The sequence below is a fragment of the Nanorana parkeri genome, unplaced genomic scaffold, assembly GCF_000935625.1.
Source record: "Nanorana parkeri isolate BGI_ZX_2015 unplaced genomic scaffold, ASM93562v1 scaffold485, whole genome shotgun sequence".
Lineage (NCBI taxonomy): Eukaryota > Metazoa > Chordata > Amphibia > Anura > Dicroglossidae > Nanorana > Nanorana parkeri.
Window position 1 is genome coordinate 1,023,722 of NW_017306753.1, and position 19,385 is coordinate 1,043,106.

The window sequence follows — 19,385 nt, forward strand, 5'->3', positions numbered from 1 at the left end:
TGTGTGTGTGTGTGTGTGTGTGTGTGTACATATATAGAACGTTTTCAACCTTGCGATTTATGAATCTTTATTAGAATTCTTTCGTTTCAGATGTGTCCATGACAGGTTTTATGCAATTTTCTATTATCTGTTCATATCTACTATTGCCTTATGGCAAGCTAAGCATCACAATGGAAATCAAAGGGATTTATAAGAGCAATATCTTGACTGTTACAGACACAAATTACACTAGGAGTGTCTGACAGCCAGTCCTTTTTTTCTTTCATGTTACCGTGCTGCCCAAAGCAGTACACATTTCAAGGCCAACAAGAAACACATTAGTGGTCTTTGTAGACATGGCTGCATTATAGGCAATTGTAGTTTCATTTATAAGGAGACTAGTGGTGCAGCTTCTAATGCACATTGTGAGGAGCTCACAGTGAAATCAGAGTAAGTGATTTCAGTACAGGAGAGGAGCCGGTAAAACTCTGCAACACTGCAACATCTTCTCATCTCACTGTAGTGCAAACAGGCACAGCCTACATGAGGGCGGCAACTCTGCTCTGAATTTAGGACAGTGCAGCAGTGTTGCCACACCATCACAGGAAGTGGCATTAGGTGAACATCACTATCAATCTCAACAGGTCTTTGTGGCACTTTGCAGGGGGACTAAGAGACATCTGTAAGTGTAGATGCACATATAATTAAATATGGCAGTATTTGTTTTTTAATCAGGGGCCATAGTTCTAGTAGTAAAGGCAATCACAGAAATTCACAGGAACAACTATGTGGATGCAGAAAATCTCATAACGGAAGACCTTTATTCCTTCTTCTAGATGGCAATCTTTATAATAGGTCTGCCTGCTCATACAGCAGTGTTGGCTTGACTGTGATAGAACGTTTGATGAGAAGCCAACAACAATGACAGCTAACGCTTCAGCTTTCTGAGTGCGGCAGCTTCAGATGTCTATTGACATAGAGAGCGATGTCACCGGTATACTGTGATTTTTTACTATGCAAGTATTGTGTATATTAATCATTATCTTTCCATATGACAATCAGACAAAAACAAATGTACACAGACAGACGGACGAAAGTAAACAGATAAATAACCCAAGCCAGAACAAAGTAGAATCTGACAGAGGCAGTAGGCACTAAAGCGCTTTACTGGGGAAAATCATGTTATAGCTACAAAATCAGGCCAGTTTAAAAGAGCAGAACTCCCAGAACTGGAACAATATCAGTCCCTGAATGAGCGCTCAGTGAATCCTCACCATCCTGCATTTCTCCAGCCTGGAAATAGAACATTACTGTAACCTGCAATTTATAGCGGTGCAATGAAGACTGAGTGCCACCAGGGAGCACGGGGTTTAAAGCAGTTAGATATGAAAAGCAAAGCAGAGATTTATAGAGTTCAGCCACTGTGAACCCATTCCAGTTATTTATTCATACTATTTCGCTCTCTCATTCATTTGTGGTGCAGAATTCAAGAGGAGCTTACTGATGTGATGTCTTATATGAGAAGTGTTCATGTAATCAGGTGAATTCCTGTAACAGGCATTAAGGGGCTCATTCACAAATGCGCTATAAAACATGTGTTACTGCGACCTACTGCAACCCATGTTGATGCATGGCTATATATGTGAGCGTTAACGCACTGCAACAATAATAATGAGTTTGCTATAATTCTGAGCTGTTACTTAGGCCTTGTTCACACCAAATGCATGAGTTTCTGCACACGCAGTGCAGTGTGTTATACCGCGTTTTTGCAGCGTTTTTGATGCGTTCAGGGCCATTTTTTTTTTTTTTAGTTTAGAATGGGCTTTAAGTGCGTTCCAGGGCATTTGCATGCGTTTTTGATGCGTTTGCGAACGTTCCAGAGCAGGTAAAATAGGGCTTGCTGCAGTTTTTTTTTACATGCTCTGGAACTGAATGCTGTGGTGTGAACTAGAGCCCAAAATACCATTGGAATACATTGGACGCAGTTTTGATCCGGTCTGTAACAGATCTGCTCTGCTCCTGGAACGCGCTTGGTGTGAACAAGCCCTTATGGTCATAATTAATAGGTCCCACATACCAAACAGTACAAAATAAGGACTGTTCTGGTAGCTAATAGGTCCTCCCCCCTTTCATCCAGAGCAGTATGGAAGGAAGAATCTCACTGGCTGCCCCAGGGAAGAGCACAGTTACACCGTTAAACCCTTTGATAAATAGAACCAATTATCTACTAATAATGCAAAAAATCAATAAGCTTCAATAAAGACACCAGAAATGAGAGCAAATAAAACAAAATCAATGTGAACGCCAATAAATGTTAGATGTTAACAGTTTGTTTACACAGTGAGAATAGAAAGGCGCAGCACATATGCTCAGATCCAATTATTTCCTGTTCACATCAGAACATACATATTAAACACTGACGTGTCAGCTGTTTCCCCATAGCTGGCTGACTCTCAAGAAGAACCTCTAAAGTGAATGAACATTCCATGCCTTTAATAGAGAAACTGCAGGCAAGGAAGATGATCTGCCAGTGAAAAAGATGTTCAACCGTTTAGCAAAAAATACTGAAATGCGCTCAGTTACAATACATTTCACAAAATGGCCAAGAAAATTCAGACTGTGTGTAGCAGAAGAAATCCATCAGCTTTCATAGGTAAACAGAAAAAAAAAACACACACAGCTCATTGCCACCTCCTGGAAGGATGTGGTTTTCCATTTATAAACTTGGCAGTGAGATCTTATACAAGTGATGGGTCTGGCAGGAGTACAGTAAAAACACTGATGACATATTGCAGCAATAGTAAATAGATTAACCATTTCTCTACTCAGAAGGAACATTGTAACGGTGATAAACCCGTTCTAGTTACTGTCTCAAGAGTACAGTGTGCACGCCCGGCTGAATGACACCAATATCCTTAGCAACCAAGGAGAGAACAGAAATGTGCTTTGTACTGTAATGTGCAAAAGGAGAGTAGGAGATGGATGAGCAATTCCATCACATTGAAAGGCAGACATGAGTACTAAACTCCACTTTTCTCAAAGTAAAAGAATAAATCTGTTCTCACTGCAACACTCACCTACTCTCCGACGCTGCCCCACTTCCCTCACAAACTCACGGCTATACCTTTCAGCCCCGGTCCTCTTCTGGGTTGAATAACGCCCAGCGGCACACAAATGCTGCAGTTGGGCTTTAAAGTGAACTGAATTGGTGCTGAGACTGTCCTTCCTTCTGGAGGGTGACTACGTTTGTTCCCCATGGTCCCTGTGTGTGTTGTAAAGTAGTCACCGCTCCAAACTCGCTCCCGGGATGGACTACAATCTTATGTTTAGTCTACTCATTTGTATGGAGATTGTAGTCCATCCCGAGAGTGATCTTGGAGCGGTGACTACTCTACAACACACACATGGACCATGAGGAACAAAAGCAGCCCCCCTCCAGAAGGAAGGATAGTGTCAGCACCAATTCAGAGATGATTGGAGGATCTACAGCTGAGTGATACACAAATAAGATACATTGTTATTCAGAGTTAAGGGACTTGAATGTATTTTTAAGGTTTAACTCCTGAGTTTAGTGTCACTTTAATTATTGTTAAAATTAATTTTAAATTTTTTGAACATGGCATTTTTGCCACCTTCCTTCCATGAACAAACCAAGCATGAAGCCTCATCCACATACCGTGTTTCCCTGAAAATAAGACACTGTCTTATATTTTTTTTGGCTCACAAAAACACACTAGGTCTTATTTTCGGGGTAGGTCTTATTTTTTTTTTAATGTACAACAATCCAAAGTTAGTGCAAATCCAAATTAAATAATCCAAAATGGCAAAGTTAAGAATAGTGTGATCAGGGCAATCAGGGGGTGCCGTACCATTCCAAGAGCAATTTGGTAACCAATCGCGCTTTCACTAGTATTCCTCACAGGCGGAGTGAGTTTGATATCACTCCGCCTGTGACAGGAGCCGGCGTTATAGAGGAAACATCGGCTTATGTGGCTCTGCTCCATCCGCTGCCGCCTCGCTTCCTCTAGCGCCGGCTTCGTTGGCACCGCTGATTCTCTCCCGCGGCTCTTCAAGTTTCCCCTTATGACACCACCGGCCCTGGGAATGGTCACAACTAGGTCTTATTTTCGGGGTAGGTCTTATATTTTAGCAATTCCCAAAAATAGTACTAGGTCTTATTATCGGGGTACGTCTTATTTTCAGGGAAACAGGGTAGCTACATGCTGGCCTGTACATATCCGTGTTGCGTGCACGGCTGTATTGGGCCGTTCCCGGGAAGGACAGGTGCTGCGTATGATTTGTACGCAGCAGCTTGTTCTTCTATATGGGAGTACGCGGCCGTACACCGCCCTACCTAACCTGCTCGTCCGTACGGTTGCGGGTGAGCATACTCGTATGCTGACAGGATGGATCTTAAATAGAAAGTCAACCGAAAATGTATACTTCACTATTGATGAAGGGTGGTTATGGAACCCTTTAGTGTATTATTAATACATGAAGCTCTTAATCAGATCTAATTAATGTCACAATATTCTGCACTGTCACAAGACTAGAAAAGGTTCCTTATGGATGAGGAAGGGTTTCGTGTGCCTTCAGATAACTTATGTTAATCTGTCCCGGTCCTGACTAGACCCCCTGAACCTCTCACATATTCTGTGGCTTTGACACTGACCCAGGAGATTTCTTTTTCTCTTGTCTGTTCTTATATTTCCTGGTCACTCCCGTCTTACTGTCCTTTATTTCTCCAGCTAATGATCCAAATATTTTACATTGATGTCATTTATGACATTTATGGGGTCCTGCCATTTATTTTTACTTGAAAAGCAATAAAGATGATTGAGCTGAAAATGAAGATCTATTGCAGATGTGATACTGTTGAATAGCAGGGTGCGGAATCGCTTATCTAGGAATAACAATAGCTAAAGGATTGCCTTGACTATTGCCGTGACAAGTTGAATAAATAATACATTGCTATTGTTTCCTGCTGCAAATTGTTATTTAGCTTATGAGTGATTTCTCCAGCGTATTGCACAGCTGCTGTTTTGACACATACAGTACGTGGATTGCTAATCATATTATTCTATAAAAAATAGGCATTGGAATGTGAAAGTGTTTCTCATAGCAGCATGGTGGTGGCTCATTGGTTACCACATCAGCCTGGCAGCACTGAGGTCTCCGGTCTGAATCCAGGACATTATCTGCATGGAGTTTGCATGTTCTCCATGTGGTTGTGTGCATTTTCCTCCGGGTACCCTGATTTCCTCCAGTACTCCAAAGACTTGCCGGTGGGATCATTGGATCCCATCTAAACTGGCCCTTGCATTTGTTTATGTGAGATTGGGACCTTAGTTTGGAAGCTCCTTAAGGAGTGAATGTGCAACTATGTAAGTCAATGGTGCTATGTACTGTAAATATACAATATATATACAGTAATACCTTGGTTTACAAGTAACTTGGTTTGAGAGTGTTTTGCAAGACAAGCAAATTTTTCTGAAAAATGTTGCCTTGATATACAAGCAAATGTCTTGCAATAAGAGCAAAATTTTGTAGAAAAGCGCCACCCGAATAAGGCTGTAGCAGTGTGAGCGATGAGTCTGTTTAACGACAATGCAATGTCACATTGGATAGATTCCTTGTTAAGGTTTCACGAAATGAAAAATATTCCATTGAGTCAAGAGATAGCAGTGATTCCATTAGTGATAGTGAAAGTCGTCCTACACAATAATCCTCCTCTCTCTTGTCCCCCTCACACCAGCCATGAAGGTACCGGTAATTGGTTTATTTTCCTTTATATTTTGTACAGTATTCTATTACAGTACAGTATTGTAATCATTTTTATATGAATATTTTTGGGTTGTGGAACGAATCATCTGAATTTCCATTATTTCCTATGGGGAAATTCGCTTTGATATACAAGCGCCTTGGATTACAAGCATGCTTCCGGAACGAATTATGCTCGTAAACCAAGGTATTACTGTATATAGATACAGTACATGTATCAATGTGCTAGGTAACACACATGCATAGGTGTGAATCCAGCCTCACCCTGGATCACATCTTTCTTGTTCTGGTCAGAATACAGGTCGCAGATTTATGTCACAATATTCGTTTCTACTCTTGGCTACATTTGTGTCACTACAGAATGGCCCCGGTGGTATTAAATCATTTTCCGACCTTGTGATGCAAATGCATTTTATACATCTTTAGGATGAAATTCCCACTGTGACCCTCCCCTGCCAGAGCAAGTCTTCCAGAACGTTGGCTTGGGTATCAAACAACACGGGAAAAACAAGATATCTATCGACGATACAACAATGCACCTTGCTATCACGGCTACACAAGCCAGCGGTGTCACTACAGAAATAATGTGTTTATAATCACTCACTGTTGTTTATAATCTTTATTTTAGTTTTTTACATTTTTTCCAAAACAAATGTACACAGAAGATAATAACAGAGTATCAGTATCAAAGCAAGGTGAAAAAGGTACAAACGGAAAGAAAACAACATCAAAACACAGCACAAAAACTGCAGCATCCAATGTTGCAATAGTAACGAAGCAGTAAAGATAGACACAAGGTGTAGATGACTTCCCGAACACAACAGTGGGACAATAGAGTAATAGGGTCATCTGGGCCGTGGACATGTCCGTATCCAGTAGAAATAGAGAACTAAGAGCTAACATTAAAATGCCCATTCAAACTGCGTAGGAACCAATCTGATTTACGGGTCGAAATATAGGAAAAGTTCTAAACATCCGAAATTAAGGAAAATCCAGAGAAGTGGAAAAAATTAGGGTGAGAAAAGGGGAAGATCAATATTATTATTATACAGGATTTATATAGCGCCAACAGTTTCCGCAGTGCTTTACAATATAAGGAAGACATTACAATCTTCCTTATATTGGAGGGGGGGGGGGGGGGGAAAAACAGCAAAAAAAGAAAGAATAGACAAGAGGAGGGGAAGAGAAGGAATAAAGAAAAAGTGAAGGGGAAGTAAAAGATGGTAAGAGTAGGAAAAGAATAAATAGTACTAAAAACACCCACCCAACCTCAGGAGTCCCGAGACAAATCGGGGCATTTAAAAGAAGATTAGGTCCAAAGAAGGCTCTGAGGCCTGAATACAATCTTTATTTTTATTGTCAAAAGTTACTCATGTGAAATTGGTAGTCACCCAGTGATATTCTCTACCAATGAGCTGCCTGCTCTGATTGGGTGTTCTGACAGGGGCCGGCAGCCCCATCAGAATACAATGTAAACAGCGGGATCCCTCAATCGACACGCTGTTTGTGTTGATGGAGGAATTTTTTTAATCCAGTCTGCGGGTTGAACAAAAAAATTGATAGGTGCATGGCACGCCTAAGATTAAGAACCAGTGCACTAGAACGCAGATTACAATTGATTTTCAGCCCTGCTTCCCCATTGGAATAAACAGAGAGAATTAATGTAGCCCAATGACAAAAGCAGCTCCGCTAAAAAGCCGAGCTGGGTGATTTGTATGTATAAAATCAGGAGGATGTTTGAAATTGGAAATACATAAATATAATGAATTAACACTGTGACTTCTATAAGGGGTGAGCAAGCTCATATGCTGCCCAGGACCTGACACGTCTGCAGTGTGTTTGGTTTTTCTGCACTTAATGGAGCTGACCGACAGCCCAGATTTCACTGCTCTCCTACTGCACAAGGAAGTTGTTTTTTTCATCCTCAAAAGTGCAAAGCCCACTTAAGCCGGCCATACACCTAGAGATTATCTGCAGATTTTCTATGGTCAGAAGGGAAAAAGTGCAACAGATTCCTCCATCTACGCTAAACTGTGTGGATGGAGGAATCTCCCATTGGGCCAAGCTTCAGTATCTTGCTAGTCGGCCCACACTGGCTCTCAAAATACCTGAGCAATGCCTGCATCCAATCGGGTTGTTCAAGTATTTTGAGAGCCAGCGGGGGCTGACTAGCAAGATACTGAAGTTGGAGATTCCTCCATCCACACAGTTTAGCATAGGTGGAGGAATCTGTTGCACTTTTTCCCATCTGACCATAGAAAATCTGCAGATAATCTCTAGGTGTATGGCCGGCTTTACAGGGCCAAGGTTTTAAAATCCGACATGTTCTGACACATAATGACATCGTAAAGATTTGTTTTCACTGAAAGGGCTTCAATGTGGGTATAATTATAATAGAATAGAAGGCAGAGATGAAATACTCAAATAAATAAATGGCCCTCGCAGAATGGAACGGGCGATGTCATTAGTGTTCAGTAACTTAGCAACCCCTTTCTACTATTCATGGTGTCTGTAGTTGTAGAATGTGCTTGTTTTTCAGGACTTTGAAGAAAGGGTGGGGGGGTAGGGGGGGTCTGTGGAAAATGATTGGTGCTCTACCGTAGTGTATCTCAGCTACTTACAGAAGCATTTCTGGTTGTGTCCAATGGTACAGATGACACTGAAGATTTGGGGTAAAAGGGGGAAATAATGAAAATATTAACGTAAAGCCCAACTCCGGTCATAAATATTTTACCGGACGATCAGTAAGTTGAACAATGCCTTTGCTGTGTAGCCACCGGCCAAAATCAGAGCTGCCTCTTTCGTGCCACAAATCATCTTGTATACAAGATGCACGTTGTACCACCAGTGCGGATATTTCTGTCTGAGGGGATTGCAATTCCATATACATCTAAGAAATCAGAATCCAAATCTGTGCAATTGTACTGGAATTTGAACTAGGAATCCTTAAAGAACTCCAGGTATGTAAAAATTTTACCCTGCAGGGGGGACTAACCCTGCACTGCAAGGGTTAACTGCTCGTTTTCTCTCTGGGGGCCAGAATAGAGAAGAAGAAGATATACTCACCTGATCCTCGGTCCAGTGGTAGTGAATGCTCACTTCTCACCCCCTCCGCTCTGGCTGTGATATGTCCCTTGGTGTCCTCATGTCCAATGCAAGTCAATGGACTGCATAAGACGTAATGACGTCAACGGGGATTAGACTGCTGCAGCCCAGGGGAGAAGAGGCTGCGGGGACCGGTCTAGCATCCAGGTGGGATTGAGGGTTGGATGAGTAATTTTTTTTTTTGTATTTAAACCCCTAGAGAAAACCAAAGTTAACCCTTGCAGTGCGGGGGTAGCCCCACTGCAAGGGTTAACGTTTTACATTCCTGGAGTTCCTCTTTAACAAACATGGGAGCTAGCATACAGCACCACTGACCTGATAACAGTGCAATTCTCTGCATCATTATAATGTGAGTGCAGGTTGCTGGGTTGATTGATGCCAAACCCCCCTCCTAGGGAGTGAGCACATAGAGCCCTGCACTCAAAGGAAGTGGGTTGGCACTGGATCAAACAACAGGTTAGTCTGCAGGAGACTGGCGCCGAAAGTGAATACTGTTGCCAGGGTTGTTTACTTGTCAAAATGGCTGGAACATCAATTTATCATACAATTTTGAAAGTGGAATTGGGCTTTAACAGGAGCCTGCGAAGGGTAGAAATATGGGAGGTTGTCATCTTTATAGTGACTCATCTGCCTAGTAAATGACCTAGAAAGTATGCAGGAGCAGATTTCAGACTTTATAGACTTTACTGGCTGCATGCTCGTCCTGGATTAGTGACTCACTAGGTAGCAAAGCCAAGAGCTGTATAAAAGCCCTTTAAAAAACACTGCACAATGGCAGGTACCATATTTCTATCCACAGAGGTTTCCTATAATATAAATGGTGTCTTCTAGAAAGAAGAGTGTGGACGTGACACAGATTCAAAACTGAAGACCAATTCTTATAAGGGCTTGTTCACACCAAATGCAGGCCAGATCTGCATGAGTTTCTTCACACGCAGTGCAGTGGGTTGTGCCGCGTTTTTGCTGCGTTCCGGGCCGTTTTTGGTCAAAATTTTTTTTTAAATCATTTAAAATGGGCTTTCAGTGCGTTCCAGGGCGTTTGCATGCGTTTTTGATGTGTTTGCATGCGTTCCAGAGCAGGTAAAATAGGGCTTACTGCAGTTTTTTTTACATGCTCTGGAACTGAACGCTGCGGTGTGAACTAGAGCCCAAAATACCATTGGAATACATTGGGCGCAGTTTAGATCCGGTCTGTAACTGCTCTGCTCCTGGAACACGCTTGGTGTGAACAAGGCTTAAAGGTCAATGAAGGGAAATGTTATATATTTATACAACAACAAACAACTGAATGTAAATTAAACTATTTCTGAGAACTCCGATCGCTGACCTTACTTTGCAAGCTTGCCAGCACACAAAATATGCAATATACAAGCTATTCACATACAGAAAGATGTGCTAATCTGTAACATTTCCACCAACTCGCTGGCTGAAAACGGAAACATTTTAGGAATTCGGCTGGATGTGATGGCAGCCAGACAAGATGTTTAGATCTTTAGCGCACTCTTGTGGTCACAACTATAACTGCATGCCTAACATGGGCTAATATGTAACCCTTGAAAATGTTATGAAAGAAACGTTAACCCTTGCAGCAGGGCCCCGCAGTACTGCAAGGGTTAACTGCTTGTTCTTCTCTAGGGGCTGTAATATAGAAGAAATACTGACCTGATCCTCGGTCCTGCGGCAGTGACAACGCACCTCTCTCCCCCTCTTCGGCTGTGGTATGTTCCTTGGCATCCTTACATCTAATGAACCTGCATTAGACGTGATGTCATGGGTCCTTAGACTGCCAGAGCCCAGGGGAGAAGAGACTGCAGGGACCGGACTAGCAGCCGGGCGGGACAGAGGATCAGGTGAGTATTTCACCTTAATTTTCACTCCCTAGACAAAATGAGCACCTACCCCCCTTGCAGTGCAGGGGTAGCCCCACTACAAGACTTCATGTTCTTAAAATGCTATAGTTCTACTTTAAACCATGTATGAAGCATGTCCATTTATAACATTTCCTTCATTTTCTCTTTTTTATCCTTCACAGGTCTTTGCTGTTTCACTGGAGTGCTGGCACAGACAGAGATTCGAAGTGTATCTGAGGAAAACGTGACCCTGCCGTGTCAACACAGATTGGGATTGGTGGGGAAAAACTTGGACATTGAGTGGCTGTCGAATGCTTCGGACCACAGCCAAAAAGTGGTAATTTACACAATTCCTTATTGGTTGTTTCAATAAATCCAACACACGTAAAATGTGTAAAAGACGCAGAGAGGCAACAAGTTCCCAAGCAGTTTCCACCATTTTAGGCTCATAGGGTCCCTATATCCCACACAATCATGTGTGGATCTCATGGCATACATCTAAAGGGAACTTTTGCTTGGCAGGTAGCGCATAACAGTTTTCAACTGAACCATTATCCAACTGGAATAATGTATAAGTACTATTTATGCTGCCAGAAAATTGCTGTTGACTGACAAAACGCAGTGGGTGGATTCTATAGCCAACAGCCAGTCTGCTATTAGTTTTGGAATCCACCCACTGCCTACTGTCAATCAGCAGCAAAGTGGACCTGGTGGGGAACTAAGCTCTTAGAGTTCCCCATAGGGCTCCGCCTACTGTCACTGGGACTAATTCGCCATCAGGTCTACTCTGCTGCTGATTGACAGCAGGCAGTGGGCAGATCCCATAACCAATAGCAGGCTGGCTATTGGCAATGGAATCTGCCCACTACCAGTTCTAAGTCACAAGGGAGGCAGATCTGATGGGGAACTAGTACCTCAGCTTCCCTATCCAGCTCTGCCCACTCAGCAACATCATTGGTTGCTAAGAGGCTGTGGATTGTGCAGCTGACTGCATCTTCGCAACCAGTGACTCATCCTGGCCTCATTCAGCTGCTGGCCGGGAGGTTGCAAGGCTAGCAGCTGAACGTAAACAAATTCCATAATGCCAAAAAAGTGGCACTAAACCTTTATTGAATTTCCCTCATGTGTCAAGATGTGACAAGAAGTCACAGGGAGAGGCATTGCAAGATTCTAACCTATCCCCATTCTTTTGTTTAAAAGTGAAGAATACATTTTGAAAATCTAAGAAAGAACTTTGGTCTAAGCAAAAGCTTTCATTTGGTTTCCAACAGTGAGATGTTTTGGTTTCTGTTGCCATATTCTACCTTTATAAAGTCTGGATTTTTTAGGGGGCCTCATTGCTGCATCCAGTAGAAGAACATGCTGTATAAATGTATGACTAACATACACAGGTCCACTGTAAAATCACTGGGAGTCAGGGGGGAGTAATGTGTCTGTGCCATCCGCACCATTACCAAACAGGACATGCTGAGAGGGAGTGACTCCTAATTTATTTTTTGAATTCTCATACATGTATATGACCTATTGGAGACATGGGGACATCATACAAAATGATTTCAAGTAAAGTGTTATTTTTCTGCAACTGCACTGCAGTTTTATAATGTCACAAGGGATTTAAGTACTTTCTATGAACTATAATGATAGAAGTATCTGATTCTTATAATTGAAAACACACAACAAGCTGCGAAAGTATAGAGGAAGGGACTTTGAATTTAGCAATTGGCACACTGGGGCTATAAAAGGCATCCAAAGTGCCTGCAGAAAATGCCAAACACAGAGGAGAGAATAAACCGAGTGTTATGTACTTCACAGATCCTCAGTTACAGTGGAGGACAAGTCTACGAGAATGAAGAACTGAAGGGCCGTTACAGCTTTATTTCCAACTACTTAGCTGGAGATGCTGCCATATTTATCAGATCCCTGGAGCCTAGTGATGCCGGACTGTACACCTGCAAAGTAAAAAATGCTGGCCAGTATGAATGGAGCTATATCAGACTGAGGATTCTAGGTGAGCCCTACCTACAGGAAATCAAAAGCTGAAGTGTGTCCTGTTGACATGTACACATAACACCAGTTTATCTGTTCCCTCTATTCCCATTTACCACTAACTCTTTTACTCTGGTTTAATACTGGTATCCCCCATTTCTTGGGAGCCAACTATTTTCTCTTTTGTGGAGTTAGCTACTGAGCCCCACAACTGTGTTGAGCTCCGTCAAACAGACGAAAAACAGTATATGACTTAGATATTTGTCCAGTATATACTACAGGTACATGCTACAACATCTCAATTCGGTTGAGGTCTGGACAAATTCCAGAAAATAAATGTTCTACTATTTAAGCCGACTTGTTTCCAATTGTCACATAAACATATGAAAGCCAGAGCAAAGTAAACAATGTATAAAGCGGTATAAATATAACTATAATAGATTTTGTGAATGGAGCCCAGCAACAAAGAATTAGATGGGCTATAAAATAATGTATACAGACAGCAAAAGCACCGGGCCATTCATTTTGGTTAAATTAATGTACATGTAGTTAAGCCAATTATCTTGCTAGGAAACAAATAGCATTGCCCGGTGTTACTTGCACAGGTCCTTAGCAGCTAGGATGCTTTTAAAATGGATGTTGGAAAATCAGACATCCCAACTATCACGGACGCTCTGGGAGTCTCCCGCTATTAGATAGCAGCTCCTGGCAGACCGGTGAAAAAAACATTTTCTCCTGGAAAGGTTTACTCTGCTCTGCCTAGCAGAGTAAACCTTTCTCTGCTATCTGATTTATTTATTTTTTTCTGACATCAGGGAAAAAAACAAAAGCATTGGAATAAATAGTTAGGCTTCTATTCGCTATTTCATTTTGCAATAGCCAATAGCAGACTAGCTATTGCACCCGCCCACTGCTGCTGTCAATCAGTAGAGGTGGACCTGAAGTTCTCCATGATGTCCTCCTCTGCTGATTGACAGCAGCAGAGTGCGGATGCAATAGCCAGGTTGCTATTGGCTATTGCAAATTGAAATAGCCAATAGCAATCTAGCTATTCATTCCTATGCTGTTTTTTGTTTTTATTATTCTGATGGCAGCAGCTGTCAGAATACTAAAAAAAAACCCCAGCAGATAGCACAGGAAGCAATAGCTTCTTTGCTATCTGCCATCATTTCAGGGGGGTGGGCAGGCACCTCCCTGAAATAAGAAGGGCACCTCCCTGAAATTACTTTTTTCAGGTTGGGATCCCTGGAAAATCATGGCTTGTTATGCCTTTACCCTACTGCCTTTCTTATGCCCTAGCTATTCATTTTAAAAATCCTTACAAATGTACACACATTCCTATAGACAAGACTGTTGAAAAAAATGATAGCTGATGTTTCTCTGACTTGTAGGCATTTCTATTTCTTTTACAGTGAAACCTTCAGAGCCTGACTGTTGGGTTGAAGGGGAACAGATCGTAGGAAGAAATATCACTTTGCATTGCAATGCATCGCTTGGGACCCCACCCATGGCCTATGGGTGGAAACGGATAAAGCAAAAGGGTGATATTGAAGTGGCCTTACCAAGTAGTGCCCGCTTTGGTAAGACACCCTATTGAAAGTAATCCTTTCAGTAATAATGCACAAAGTGTATGTTACCCGCTCTGCAAAGCTCTGTACTTTTCAAAAGGCATTCCTAACTTAGGGTATGTTTCTATTTTCTTTTAGATTCGGCCCAGCGACTAGTGCTGAAAAATCTGAGTGTAGCAGACAATGGCTCTTACCGTTGTGCTGTGAGCAATGAAGTCGGAAGACGGATATGTAATATAAATTTGACAGTACAATGTAAGTCACAATATCAACAGGTCTTGAGATGAGATATCAGCCACACAGGGAGTGCGTTGTTTTTAATGTGCTTGCTGACTAATAATGGGATGTAAAACACAACTGCATGAAGTTAAGCTGACTGCTCCCTTCTTCATATACTGTACAATTACAAACTATCCACACAAAAAAAGGTCTTTAATATATAAGAAACATTGATAACATTCTTTACATACATCACAAACTAATTTCTTTTACATCCATATATCAAAAAAATCTCATATGCCAGTTCAGTGTTAGATTATTTTATCCAAATACATTTTTTATGTATTTTTAAATGATCAACTCTCCTATTTTAATAAATGTTTGATGGGAGACCATTACAGCCCAAAGGAGTTCAATTTGGAATTAGGAAAGGTAATTAGCTACATTGCCAGTCTGATGATGTTAGCATATAGTTAGGAAAAACTGACAGAGTGGGACAAAGAATATTTTTTATTATTATCTGAAAATTTTGCGGTGTTGTGCTCTTAAAAAAAAAAAAGAATTTAATCATGCACATATTTTTTTTCTTTATTTGCTATACAGCTCCTACTAATGTGGCTTTTCTGGCCGGAACCGTTTGTGGAACTGTGGGTGGTGTGTTTGTCCTGTTTTTTATCTGCTGGATGGTTTTACGGAAGAAAGAGCTCAAGAAAAGGGAAGAAGACGAATTTCTTAATGAAATTAGGTAAATTAATCGATGCTAAGCACCCTCAACAAAATAATTAGCAGAGCAACCCTTAACTTAATTCACAATTAAGTTAAAGTTACATTAAAGTTAAAAAAAAAATTCCCTCCCCCAATGTTAATGTTAGCACTTACCTGAAATGATGTCTCTTAATCCGATCTTCTACTTTCCTGATGTTTTCATCTGTCCCTCCAGCGGTGCGGCGGCTCTCAGATCCAGCGCTGACTCTGTCCCTGCAGGCACTTCCGATCCCGCGGTGTCTGCATGCGGGTGCACGCGTCCATAGACTTACCTTGCGTCTCTGCTCGTCTCCCGGCCGAAAATCCGAACTGCTCATGCGCCTGCCCCAAGATGCTTTGCGGCCACCCGAGCAGTCTCGGATTCTTGGGCTGGAGCGCGCGGCGATAACGGGGTAAGTTTAAAGCGCTGTTAAAGCGTTTAAAAAAAAAACTTTTTGCCTATATCTACTGCTTGCTAGCAGTAGATATAGGCAAAAAAAACAGAGGGTTTAGAACCCCTTTAAGGTTGCGCTGCTAATTATTCACACTCTGATCTGCATGACTCCTGTAAAAGTTGATCAGGTTCACAGAAATGTATAGGCCTCATAATCACATACATGTTCACAATCTCTGCAAGTATAGCACACACACTGTAATACGAGAGGAACCTTTAACCTGTAGTTGTTCCCTTTGTACTAATGCTTGAAGAGTAAGCACAGGTATAGGTCAATGATATACTCTTCACATACAGGTTTATGTTAAAGAAGTTCATAACAATTTACGTAGCACTTCACATACTATTACTTCACATCAGTTACTGCCCTTACAGTCTAAGATTCCTATCTCACATGCATACATACGGGGCCAATTTAGACAGGAGCAAAAAAAACCTTCCAGCGTGTCTTTGGGGTCTTAGAGGAAAACACACGGAAGAACAGGGAGAACATGCACACTCCAAACTGACCCTGCTGAGTCTGGAATTGAACCAGGGACCTCAGTGTAAGGCAGAAGTGCCAATTATCTCCAAGCTAGGCTCCAACACTAGGCACATAAGAATACTGGGACCACCCCTTTGAATCTATAACCCCCTCCAATACCAATTCCGCTCAGCAGAATTCCAAAGAGCAAGCAGTCCAAAGAGAGCGACAGCATATGAGGGGAGCGACGGCATATGTTTCCCTTAATAGACTCGGGTGAAAGGAATTTTTACAGTGAGTACACAATTCCTACTTTGCCTATCATCCATTAAGATAGACAGCTTGATATTAAGCACCCTAGAGACATCCAGAGCAGTCCAAACAGAATGACATGCACACTTCAACAAAACACAGGTATACAACAAACCCAACAAGATAAAACCCTAACAGAAAACAGGAAAACCAAGGGAATTAAATCGCTGCTTGAAGAACCTTCTGACTGAAATTAGCATCTGCAGAAGCAGGTACCTCAACCTTGTAGAACACAGAGAATGTATGCATAGAAGACCAGGTTGAGACCTTACAGAGCTGAGAAACAGAGGCTTGATAACAGAAAGCCCAAAAAACACTCACTGCCCTAGTGGAGTAGGCTTTTACAGGAAAATGAGACATATCTCACAACACATACTGCAGACCTGCACATTACCTTGTCTAATCCACTTAGAAATAAAGGATCTGGAAGGCAGAGAACCTCTTTTATGGCATTCTGAAATAACAAAAAGGGAATCAGTCTGTCAGTGGCAGAAAGGTAAACCCTGACAACCCTTACTACATCCAGGCATTGTAATGTAGTCTTCCTTGAGTGAGCCAGTGATGGGCACAGGGAAGGTAACACACTACCCTCATTAAGGTTTAAAACAAAAACCACTTTAGACACAATTGAGGTCTTTGGTCTCAAAACAACCGTTTGGCTAGAAAGTAACCCTTCTAACCAAAGTGAGGACTACAGGAAAGGCTACCTTACTGGATAGCAATGTCACTAGGTATTAAATAATTGCCATGGATGGAGTGGAAGCCTGACTGGGGCCACAACATGTGTAACTGCTTTATTAAAAGTACAGATCAGTAAATTATCAGCAAGAAGCCAATAAAAAGAAAGGACAGGCAGGCACCTGAGCATTGTTGAGTGTTAGGGCCAAGTGTTGATCTACCTCCAACTGAAGGAAAGAACACGACCCAACGAAAAGGCATGTGGGGAACCCTCCAGAGACTCATGCCAGTGACAATAAGCAGCGCTGTAGTGACATCACCAAACCTGGCTCCAAATCTGGGAAGACTAGCGTTCAGATGCCTTAGATCATCTCACACTGGAACTATACATATATGAGGCTAAAAAGGAGCGCATAGGCGTATTCAAATGTCAGTGCACTGCTATTTTTCAGAATGACTTTAGAGAAAAGGGTAAATCTTTTAGGGTACTGCTCAAGCACAATCAACATTTCTAGATGTTCCCCATAAGGGAGCAAATCTTCACTTTTTGAGTTCAGGTGGACTTATGTTTTCTGCACTACTTTTTCAGGGAGGATGCTGAAGCCCCTAAAGCTCGGCTGATGAAACCTGAATCAAGCACCTCAGGCTCCAGAAGCTCACGCTCAGGTTCTTCATCCACTCGTTCCACAACCAACAGTGCCTCTCGTAGCCAACGAACTCTCTCAACACAGGAAACTCCTCGCAGAGAGTTAAGACATCACTGCCTGGAGCAGATATAGCAAGAAAGGCGCAGCAGACATAAAATGAGACATGGAATCTTTAAAAGAATGTATTTGTCAGATGACACAAGAAAATGAACAGCGGGCCACCTGTAAGGCTAAGGACTACAAGGATGTCTGGGTTACATGTACATCTTTTAGGCCACATCTTTGTTTTATTTGATTTACTGCATCACCAGTAGAGAATTTGCACCTTTTTTTCAGAAAACAGAATATGGAGATACAAAGCATTGAATGGAAACAGAGCTAAGGAAAAGCAACACAATTTATTCTTCACAAACAAGTACAAAAAATACATAAAACCATGTGTGGACTCTGCCAGGGAATGTGAACAAAAGCGGTACAACTTATTATGATTTGTGTTGTGAACAACACAAGGAAGGTAAAGTAACTAACTTCAATGAACTATGTAGCAATGTGAATTGTTTTTTGTAAGGGAAACTTCTTAAAACTACTTTATGACAAAGGTACAAAAATGTTTAATGATTAGCATTTGTCCTATGAGAAGGATTTTTATTTCATACTGTTTTAACCTTGTGAATTTCAGTGTCTTGTGAAGCCAAAACCTCTAGCAGCAGATTAGTCTGCACAGAATGACTTCAAGAAACTTGCTTGGAAAAAGGGAACTGGCAACTTGCCAAAACTGTAATTCCATTCTTGTCTAGTAGCCGCCAATGACATAGACTAATATGCATCTGCCACCCACACACAATGGAGAGGTAATGCTTGTGAGAATGCAGCCCACAATTTTATATCTGGTTCCTAGTAAGGAACATGTTGCATTCTCATGAACAGACACAATGGGGGGAATTAAAGGAGAATAATGGGGAGAGTGAAATACACTCTCCCCGAATTTTAGAGCCAACGTTTGACATTACAGCTATCACACGTCGGCTCTACAGATTGAGAACTGAGCGATCAGTGACCGATCCCTGTAGGGATTCCCCCCTCCCCTCTCTCTTACTGGAGGGGAGGGGGCAGGCACAGCTGGCCCACTATATACTGAGTTTTGGGTCATGGGAGGACATTAGTAAATGTCCTCCTGTGACCCCTAAGAGAACTATGGCCAGAAAAAGTTAGACCATAATTCTCTTTTATCAAAATGTGTCAGAGACAAACTTTGTCTGAAATGGAGTGCAGCCAATTGGCTTTTACATTTTTATTTTCTAAGCTGTGTGGGAAAAAAATGAAAGATAGAAGCTGATTGATTGTTATGGGGAAATGCACAAATCGACATAGAACTTGTCTCAAACACTTACAGGGTTATTCACAAAAGGGTGAAGAGTTTGGAGAAGGCAGGAGAAGTGAACAATCTAGGACAACATAACTGAACTGGAAAATGAGCTGAATTGGAGAATGTGTCCAAATCAGCGATGTTGTCCCAGATTGTTCCCTTCTCCAAATTCTTCACCCTTTGTGAATAACCCTGATAATAATTTCCCCCAAAGTGTCACAGATATTACCAGT

At 41.8% G+C, this 19,385-nt stretch overlaps 1 protein-coding gene across 1 annotated transcript; it reads left to right on the plus strand.

Annotated features, from left to right (window-relative positions):
* The first annotated feature begins 5,105 nt into the window (after nucleotides 1–5,105).
* On the plus strand, nucleotides 5,106–18,132 carry CLMP (CXADR like membrane protein). Its single transcript, XM_018560886.1, has 8 exons — nucleotides 5,106–5,264; nucleotides 6,389–6,464; nucleotides 10,898–11,052; nucleotides 12,528–12,723; nucleotides 14,114–14,281; nucleotides 14,408–14,524; nucleotides 15,092–15,233; nucleotides 17,729–18,132. Exons 1-8 carry the CDS (start codon nucleotides 5,106–5,108, stop codon nucleotides 17,916–17,918), a joined length of 1,203 nt encoding a protein of 400 aa, XP_018416388.1. The 3' UTR covers nucleotides 17,919–18,132.
* The last annotated feature ends 1,253 nt before the right edge of the window (nucleotides 18,133–19,385 follow it).

Excerpts from the sequence above, each read along its gene's own strand:
- CLMP (XM_018560886.1), top strand. The coding sequence starts at position 5,106 with ATGGTGGTGGCTCATTGGTTACCACATCAGCCTGGCAGCACTGAGGTC. Across the intron at positions 14,525-15,091 it reads TATAAATTTGACAGTACAAT|CTCCTACTAATGTGGCTTTT; the intron begins GTAAGTCACAAT and ends TTTGCTATACAG. Across the intron at positions 15,234-17,728 it reads GAATTTCTTAATGAAATTAG|GGAGGATGCTGAAGCCCCTA; the intron begins GTAAATTAATCG and ends CTACTTTTTCAG.